We start from the raw sequence: 10,000 nt of genomic DNA on the forward strand, positions 1-10,000 counted from the left end.
ACCTGTCTGTCTGTCTACCTGTCTGTCTGTCTGGCTGTCTGTCTGTCTGTCTACCTGTCTGTCTGTCTGTCTACCTGTATGTCTGTCTGGCCCTCTGTCTGTCCCTCTGTCTACCTGTCTGTCTGTCTGTCTACCTGTCTGTCTGTCTACCTGTCTGTCTGTCTGGCCCCCTGTCTGTCCCTCTGACTACCTGTCTGTCTGTCTGTCTGTCTGTCTGTCCCTCTGTCTACCTGTCTGTTTGTCTGTCTGTCTGTCTGTCTGTCTACCTGTCTGTACCTCTTTCTATCTGTCTGTCTATCTGTCTGTCTGTCTACCTGTCTGTCCCTCTGTCTACCTGTCTGTCTGTTTATCTGCCTATCTGTCTGTCTGTTTATCTGCCTGTCTGTCTGTCTCTCTTTCTGTCTGTCAGTCTGTCTGTTTATCTGCCTGTCTGTTTATCTGCCTGTCTGTCTGTCTGTCTGTCTGTCTGTCTGTCTCTCTTTCTGTCTGTCAGTCTGTCTGTTTATCTGCCTGTCTGTTTATCTGCCTATCTGTCTGTGCATCCCCAGGCCCCTCGAGGACATTGACTGATACGTATAATATCTGCTTTTGGAATCTTATCAATCAACTCAGTGTCTCTGTGACTGAGGGTGTATTACAGATAGAGGAGGTAGGAGGTATGGAGAGACAACAATCAAGACAAGTAAGCAGTGCAGAACAGATCCATGGAGAGATGGAGGGGAGAGATTACAGTAAAAAAGATATGGAAAGGATATAAGGAGGAAGAGAGATAGATGGAGAAATATTTGGAGAGAGATGGAGGGAGAGATAGAGAGAGATGGAGAGAAATATAAAGAGATATATGGAGGGATAGAGGGAGAGAAATATTTGGAGAGATAGAGAGAGATGGAGAGAGATGAGAGAAATATAAAGAGAGATATGGAGGGAGAGATGGTGGGAGGGATAGAGAGATGGAGGGAGAGATGGAGGGAGAGATGGAGGGAGAGATGGAGGGAGAGATGGAGGGAGAGATGGTGGGAGGGATAGAGGGAGAGATGGAGGGAGAGATGGAGGGAGAGATGGAGGGAGAGATGGAGGGAGAGATGGAGGGCATTTAGCGAGGAGTGTCTCTCATCTCATAAAGATGCAAACATGCGACAGTTGTTTCAGAACAATGGGAGTGTGCCAGCCCACACACACTTCAGTGCCCATTGTCTACCTGTGGATGAGTGACAGGATGAAAGGACAGTGGCTATGAGTCACACCTTGAACTGAAAGCACACACACACACACACACACACACACACACATACATACATTTCTGTTCACCTTACAGAAGCATTAGAAGACACAAGCAGATGAGGATACAAGCAAACACAAAAGGTAACGGACTCACACTCATGGGTCACACGACCCATGTGTGCGCGCGTGTGTGCGAATACCATACATGACTGATGTGGACCCTAATCCTTCCTCTCCATAGACAACAGGAAGCCATAGCAACCGATTATGATGAGGCGCAAGCCCTCAGTTGCCAGGGAGTGGAGTGACTCGTGCGAGCCATACTAATTTACATTGTGAGGTAAACAGTGTAGAAGTGGGGGGGTGACGGGGGAGGGGGACATGGGGAGGGAGGGGGAGGAAGAACCTGAGGGGAGCGGATGGGATTCTGCAAGGCGGTTGGATGTGGTGAGGGACGGCTTTAATGGATGGAGAGTGATTAGCCGCCAGGCTAAGGCTAGCCCCATAACCCGCCACGGACACATGGTTCACATGCAAATATTACCGATCTTCGAAAACATAAAGCAGGCAATTATACAAAGTGTTGTTGGCTATAGAAACCACCCTAGAGCATGTTTTTATGTGACTGTTAAGGATAATAACATATACTTATTACTGTGACGGTCACATTTACATGTAGTCATTTAGCAGACGCTCTGATCCAGAGCGACCTACAGTGAGTACAGGGACATGTCTTAGTCATGGTGAAAAAGTAGTACAGGATTGAATAAATCACCAAGCCAGTACAGGAATTGTTACGGTTGGAAGCTGCAGCAATAAGGGGGTTACAGATCATCTCAATCATAAATCCCAAAATCTATGTTAGGCCTACTGTAAGCAACAGTCATCATAAGGCACTGAAGTCATGCAGATGAGCATGCATTTCCTGTTGTCACCATGGCTGTTCTGCCTCCATACCGCTATCCCTCCCCCTCTACCTCCATCTCTCCATCTGACTCCTGCTATCCCTCCCCCTCTACCTCCATCTCTCCTCCTGACTCCTGCTATCCCTCCCCCTCTACCTCCATCTCTCCATCTGACTCCTGCTATCCCTCTACCTCCATCTCTCCATCTGACTCCTGCTATCCCTCCCCCTCTACCTCCATCTCTCCATCTGACTCCTGCTATCCCTCCCCCTCTACCTCCATCTCTCCTCCTGACTCCTGCTATCCCTCCCCCTCTACCTCCATCTCTCCATCTGACTCCTGCTATCCCTCCCCCTCTACCTCCATCTCTCCATCTGACTCCTGCTATCCCTCCCCCTCTACCTCCATCTCTCCATCTGACTCCTGCTATCCCTCCCCCTCTACCTCCATCTCTCCATCTGACTCCTGCTATCCCTCCCCCTCTACCTCCATCTCTCCTCCTGACTCCTGCTATCCCTCCCCCTCTACCTCCATCTCTCCTCCTGACTCCTGCTATCCCTCCCCCTCTACCTCCATCTCTCCATCTGACTCCTGCTATCCCTCCCCCTCTACCTCCATCTCTCCATCTGACTCCTGCTATCCCTCCCCCTCTACCTCCATCTCTCCATCTGACTCCTGCTATCCCTCCCCCTCTACCTCCATCTCTCCATCTGACTCCTGCTATCCCTCCCCCTCTACTTCCATCTCTCCATCTGACTCCTGCTATCCCTCCCCCTCTACCTCCATCTCTCCATCTGACTCCTGCTATCCCTCCCCCTCTACCTCCATCTCTCCTCCTGACTCCTGCTATCCCTCCCCCTCTACCTCCATCTCTCCTCCTGACTCCTGCTATCCCTCCCCCTCTACTTCCATCTCTCCTCCTGACTCCTGCTATCCCTCCCCCTCTACCTCCATCTCTCCTCCTGACTCCTGCTATCCCTCCCCCTCTACCTCCATCTCTCCTCCTGACTCCTGCTATCCCTCCCCCTCTACCTCCATCTCTCTGTCTGACTCCTGCTATCCCTCCCCCTCTACCTCCATGTCTCCTCCTGACTCCTGCTATCCCTCCCCCTCTACCTCCATCTCTCTGTCTGACTCCTGCTATCCCTCCCCCTCTACCTCCATCTCTCCATCTGACTCCTGCTATCCCTCCCCCTCTACCTCCATCTCTCCGTCTGACTCCTGCTATCCCTCCCCCTCTACCTCCATGTCTCCTCCTGACTCCTGCTATCCCTCCCCCTCTACCTCCATCTCTCCTCCTGACTCCTGCTATCTCTCCCCCTCTACCTCCATCTCTCCATCTGACTCCTGCTATCCCTCCCCCTCTACCTCCATCTCTCCTCCTGACTCCTGCTATCCCTCCCCCTCTACCTTCATCTCTCCTCCTGACTCCTGCTATCCCTCCCCCTCTACCTCCATCTCTCTTCCTGACTCCTCGTCCTCCTCTGATAGTCCCTTTCCCTCCCTCCATCCACCCTTCCCTCTCCCCTCTCCCCTTCTCCTTCCTCTACCTACCCCTGCTCCGTCAGTCTCACCCACAGTCTCACCCTCTCCACATCCTCCATTTCTCCCTCTATCACTGTTGTTGTCTCATTCTGTTGCTCCTAGTCTCTCTCTGTTCTGTTGCTTCTCTCCCTCCGTGTCCAGTCTGACTGCGTCCCTCCATCGCTCCCCATCACAACAACATCCCCCGACGCCTAGTTTCGTCTTACCGTATTTGCCCGACATCCCCAGCTGGTACAAGACGGTCATCAGAAACAGAGATCTCCATAGCTTTAAGTGTTGCATGATAGACAGACACCACCCAGACGCACTAATGATAAAGGCTACACACTATTCCGTCCTGTCGGCGCGCTTGCGGTCTAGATATTCATAATGCCTCTCCGTGCACGGAAGCGTCCGTAGCCTACCTGTAGTATCTCTCCCAGGTGACTGAGACCTGGGCAAGGACTTAGCACTCGCTACGGGGGTTTTCTCTAAAGCAAAGTGAAAACACGCACGACGCTTGAAAACCTGGTGAAAACCTGGATCGGATTCGGACCGGGACTCTGTCTATCCGCAGTCAACCAGGCGGGGACCTGCAGTGACGTCATGGACAGAGCTACGAGAAGATGCTCGGCGCGGGAAGAGCAGGGAACCATGTTACTTGTTCATGCGGATCATTCAGGCAGCTAATGCGACGCCAGTTAAACGGTACAAACACCAGTAAAGTTGAGCTAAGCACTGTTGGCTATATAGTCGCAATATATAGTCTGTATGTTTTGGTTTCTTCTTTAGAAAGGAGTTTGGATAAGATGCTTTAGAATAGATTTTACCAAGAAGTTTATTTCATTTTGCAGTGTGAGGCTAATAATTATTGAGCTCAATTTTTTTTTTTTTATATATATATATATTTTTGGGAATGATATTTGGTTTTTGAGCTAACTGTAAGAATGAAGACTCGGGTGTGCAGGTTATGGGCGCATAACCACGTTATCCCTATGGAATAACAATTCCATATACCTTCAATGTGCTTCTTCTTTACACCAGAAGGTGGCAGCACAGCCCAGAGAGATGAACCACCAACACTGCTGAGGGAGAGAAGGTTCAAGATCTCAGACAGTAGAGAGAGGGGAGGGAGGAGAGGGGAGGAGAGGGGAGGGGAGGGAGGGACGAGAGGGGGGTGGAGGGGAGGAGAGGAGTATTGTACTGTACTCCACCTAGGTTAGAATAGGATATTGAGTTGTAATAGATTGTATGTGCATTTAGGGTTAGTATAGTGTATTATTTATTGTTACCTGTATATTTAGGACGTTTTAGTATTAGGGTTAGTATAGTGTATTATTTATTGCTATCTGTATATTTAGCAAGTCTCACTTATTTAAGCTCAGCATCGATGTAAATTATGTTCTGTGTACTGAGAGGAGAGGAGAAGAGAGGAGAGGAGAGGAGAGGAAAGTAATGAATAGAAACAAGGTGGTTTAGGGTGGGGTGTGTTGGGGGTGAGGGGGAGACTTGAGGGGAGAATGTTTCAGGGGAGGAGCTCGCTCAGATGGTCATGTTCAGCTTCACATGAGGTTTCCTACGCCTGTCACTGTAGCCTCTCTTCGTTCTCAGGCCAACGGCTACACTTCACATAGCTCTTCACCTGGAGTTAGCTGGTGGTGTAGCTGGGAGTCTGGTACTTGGAGAGATGCAGAGAGATGCAGCAGTCCTAACAGTGTACTGACACCTAGTGGTCAACTCTGCTATGGCCCTGACCACATCTCCAACCCCTGGTCCAAGGCTGGAGCTTTCGTACAGAACTCAGATGGAAGCTTCTAGAATCTAGATGTTCTTGGCGAAATCACCGGTGCTATTCGTGTCGTGTTACGTACCCGTTCTGAACAGAGAGAAATGGACAGATCACCTGCTCCATGTGAGAAGAATGTCTCATAAAGTTTTTTATATTCCAGTGACACACAGACATGCAGAAACACTATCTCTCCTTCCCTTCCCTGTCACAGCAGCATGCTTGGTGCGGGCATGGATAGGTGTGTGTGGGTGGTCGTGTGTGTGTTTGTGTTTCGGTTGCCAGGAAACAGGTTGCTGGGCCACGACGGTGTGTTTTAGATACATTTACTGCACACACGGTCTCACACACACACACACACACACACACACACACACACACACACACACACACACACACACACACACAGTATCAAATGACATGGCATGTCAAACCCCATGCACCTCTGTGACTATCTCTGTCTCTCTGTCTCTCTGTCTCTCTGTCTCTCTGTCTCTCTGTCGCTCTGTCTCTCTGTCTCTCTGTCTCTCTGATTCTCTGACTCTCTGACTCTCTGCTTCACAGAACCTAGTGTAAGGACCATTTCCCAACTTGCCTGTTTCCCACCTGCCCCACATTACTCAGCATCTCTAAAATACACCATTTTAAATTGTGTGACTTCTCACTGTATAAATAGACTGCTGGATCATTCTGAGTGTGTGTGGGGGTGCTGAGAAAGAGAGTGAGACAGAGAGGGAGGGGAGGGGCAGGGCGGGGGGAGGTATCACTGAATGTTTAGATAGCATACTCTGCCATGTGGACACTAGCACGGCCCCAGGTCTAATTTAGTCTCCAGTTAAATATTTGGAGCACAGGTCAGCTTGTGTGCATGTGTGTGTCCGGCGTTGCCAGGCAACGTTTGCCCCCCTATCCCCTCCTCTTTCTATAAACGGTGCGTGTCAGAGTGAACTGTTGTTGTGATCGCAACCCCTCTGCCCTTAACCCCTCTGCCCCTTAACCCCCCTGCCCCTTAACCCCCCTGCCCCTTCACCCCCTTGCCCCTTCACCCCCCTGCCCCTGCCCCAGCCTCAGCCCCTGCCTTGACTCTTGCCCCTCCCCCACTTCCAGTCCTGCCATTCCCACAGCTCAAATCTCTGTGCCATCTCCATGGGATATATTAACCAGGGAAACTCCAGTCGAACAGCCGCATCTTTCATCGCTCTGTCTCCTCTCTCTGCCTCTGCCTCCTCTCTCTGCCTCTACCTCCTCTCTCTGCCTCTGCCTCATCTCTCTCTGCCTCCTCTCTCTGCCTCTGCCTCCTCTCTCTGCCTCTGCCTCCTCTCTCTGCCTCTGCCTCCTCTCTCTGCCTCTGCCTCCTCTCTCTACCTCTGCCTCCTCTCTCTGTCTCTGCCTCCTCTCTCTGCCTCTGCCTCCTCTCTCTGCCTCCTCTCTCTGCCTCCACCAGGAGACAGTCACTCTGTATGCTAACCCTCACACAGTACAGGGAACCCCCTGAGCTGGGAAAGTCCAGGTTGATACCCCATATCGTCACACTGAAGTCAGAAGAGATAATACTATGATAAATGCCATGTGTGCTTGCGTGCGAGTGTGTCTGTCTGTGTATGTGTGTGTCTGTGTGGGTTTGAGTGTGTGTGTGTGTGTTTTGCAAGCTTGTGCAAGAGTCAACTAACACAGTAGGGGGTTGATTTAACTACCGTCTGTGTGTGAGTGTGTGTGTGTGTGTGTCCGTGCATGTTTGAGCATCACAGCTCAGCTGGTCATCACCCCTCCCCTGGCCTTAGGAACAAGGACCAAGCCTTATTTCAGGACCAGGCTTGGTTAGCAAAATGAAGCGTGTGGAAATCATGGTTTCTATTTTTAGCTTTTTGCCATGCAGTTGTCGTGTATAGTGTCGGTTTACACAGCAGTGTCAGAGGAGGAAGGGGGAAGGAAGGGGGAGGACAGGGGGAGAGGGGGGGGTGAGAAAGGGAGAGGAAGAAGGGAGCAGATAGATGAAAAGGGAGAGTTTCCTAAATGTGATGAGGGCTGACCAGGGCTCCGTGTTTGCTCGCTCTGCCTCAGTGGGTCCCCGAAGAAAACGTCAAATGTCTCTTCGCACACATGCTCTGGTTCCCATGAGCCCCGGGGGATGGAGGTCTCGATGTGGAGGCCAAGAATAGCGGTGACACCAGCAGCTGAGCGCTAACACACACACACACGTTTTGGCGTTTACAAAGTGTCATGTGAGGAAGGGTTACACACAGGAATAATCCAGTGATCACGGTTTCATGGTCATCTTACATTGCCAGGTCTGGTTCCTGGAAGCACCTTATCCCGGGCAATCTAGTGGGGGCTGTGTACTGTTAAGGGTAGCTGTGTTAGGGATAACTGTGTTAGTGGTAGCTGTATTAAAAATATCTGTTAGGAATAGCTGTGTTAGGGATAGATGTGTTAAGTATAGCTTTTAGGGATAGATGTGTTAAGGATAACTGTGTCAGGGTTACCTGTGTTAGGGAGAGCTGTGTTTGGATAGCTGTTAGAAATAGCTGTGTTAGGGATAGCTGTGTTTGGATAGCTGTATATGGGATAGCTAGGGACTGTTGTGTTTGGTGGTGGGTATAGTGATCCAGTAGTTCAATGGTGCTTAGATGTCATTGCAAGACCATGTGTTGTCATTAGTCATAGACAAACATGTCATTGCTTTAGACTGCAGGTCCACATGGTTCAGATGGTCGGAATATGAGAGATAGCCCCTGGGATAGAGCCACGGCTAATTCTGTGAAAGATAGATTTATTTTGTTCTTCTCTTCTCCTTCCCGAGTACTCCTCCTCTCCCCCACTCCTCTCCTCTTCTCCTTTTCTCCTCCTCTCCTCTCTCCAGGGGGTCAGGTCCACTAGTTGGCCTCACCATGACTCACCAGTCTGGGTATCTTGCCCTCCAACACTGGGTATGTCGTCTGGCTGGCAAGACCACTGAGCATCCCACTCCACTTTGACTCAGCTCACTATCTCTGCCTCTGCCCTGTGTCACCCTCACGCTCTCAGCTACACGCACACGCACACACACACACGCTCAAACATACACGCACGCACTCAAAAAGACATACACACAAACGCTCAAAATACACACACACGCATACACGCACTCAAAAACACACACATACAGATGCATGCACACACAGACACACACACACACACTCAAGCACACAAACACACACACACGTGCGTGCGTGAGAGCGTGCATGAGAGCGTGTCATCAGTCACCAGGACAAGGTTGCAAACAGAGTACGTGACCTTCGTCATATCAGGTCTGCTGTGTTCCTGTTACGTAACGCAGGGCACATGGCCAAACACGTAACACCCCAAGACATTCAGCCTTGGAGGCGTGTCCTCGGGTTTGCGGTTAACCCACTTCCTGTAACCTCCAGAGCCTGCTTGGCAGGTTTGCTAGGTGCCGTCCATGGCCTGTGTTTGTGTGAGTGTTAGGGTACAGGGTGACTGTCTTCTTCCTGTTTCCCGGTTTCCCGCCCCCTCACTGTCATTTCTCTTTCCTCTCTGTCCTGCCAAGCACCACCGTACCCCACTCACCCAGCCAGCCAGCCCACTACTGGAAACCAGACCCTGTGACAGCTGAACCAAGGGACTGGAAGGGGAGAGAGAGAGAGAGAGAGAGAGAGAGAGAGAGAGAGAGAGAGAGAGAGAGAGAGAGAGAGAGAGAGAGAGAGAGAGAGAGAGAGAGAGAGAGAGAGAGAGAGAGAGAGAGAGAGAGAGAGAGAGAGAGAGAGAGAGAGAGAGAGAGAGAGAGAGAGAGAGTGAGATAGAGAGAGTGAGAGAGAGAGAGAGAGAGAGATAGAGAGAGAGAGTCAGGTGAGAGAGTTGCGACCGAGGGAGGGGACAGCCGGGAAGAGGGCAGAGGGGGGAGGGCTAGGAGGAGTGGGTGGGGCGCAGCTACAAATAGGAGGTCCACTGGACGACAGCCCCTCATTTCAGTCCCCTTGCCGCTCAAGCCAGACCGCCTTCCACTCCGAGACCCGCCCACGGAACCCTCCACCATGAGTAAGAGCTACTCCGCGTCCTCCTCGGCCCAGACCGCCTCTTCCTACCGCCGCACCTTCGGCTCCGGCGTGGGCGCCTCTCCCATGACCTCGTCGATGTTCTCGGGCGGCCGCGGCTCCGCCTCCTCCATGTCCTCCAGGACCTATGAGCTCAGCAAGGGGGGTCACGGGGGCTTCTCCAGCCTGCGCTCCTCCTACAGCGGGGGCGGTGGCGGCGGCGGCTCCGCCGTGCGGCGCTCCTACGCCGGCATGGGCGAGAAGCTGGACTTCAACCTGGCCGACGCCATGAACCAGGACTTCCTGAACACGCGGACCAACGAGAAGGCGGAGCTGCAGCACCTGAACGACCGCTTCGCCAGCTACATCGAGAAGGTGCGCTTCCTGGAGCAGCAGAACGCCACGCTGGTGGTGGAGATCGAGCGGCTGCGCGGCCGCGAGCCCACGCGCGTGGCTGAGATGTACGAGGAGGAGATGAGGGAGCTACGCAGGCAGGTGGAGACCATGTCCAATCAGAGGGCCCGCGTGGAGGT

The 10,000-nt window shown here is 51.8% G+C and overlaps 2 protein-coding genes across 3 annotated transcripts in view; one reads left to right on the forward strand and one right to left on the reverse strand.

Moving 5' to 3' along the window:
- Positions 1-4,159, reverse strand: part of ptprna (protein tyrosine phosphatase receptor type Na) — a 17,720-nt gene extending 13,561 nt beyond the window's left edge. The window contains exon 1 of the mRNA XM_084689364.1: positions 3,878-4,159. Within this exon, the coding sequence (XP_084545490.1) occupies positions 3,878-3,953 (76 nt within the window). The 5' untranslated portion in view covers positions 3,954-4,159. The remainder of the gene's footprint in view (positions 1-3,877) is intronic.
- A 5,236-nt stretch (positions 4,160-9,395) lies between these two features.
- The window catches only part of LOC146234934 (desmin-like), a 6,189-nt gene continuing 5,584 nt past the window's right edge, over positions 9,396-10,000 (forward strand). Inside the window, exon 1 of one of the 2 annotated variants that reach the window (XM_084689244.1) lies at positions 9,396-10,000. This exon is cut by the window's right edge and continues 45 nt beyond it. In XM_084689244.1, the coding sequence (XP_084545370.1) occupies positions 9,468-10,000 (533 nt within the window). In that variant the 5' untranslated portion in view covers positions 9,396-9,467. The other variant, XM_084689243.1, reaches the window with a different exon arrangement.

Source organism: Hypomesus nipponensis, chromosome 23 (genome assembly GCF_054491055.1).
Source record: "Hypomesus nipponensis isolate SF chromosome 23, ASM5449105v1, whole genome shotgun sequence".
NCBI lineage: Eukaryota > Metazoa > Chordata > Actinopteri > Osmeriformes > Osmeridae > Hypomesus > Hypomesus nipponensis.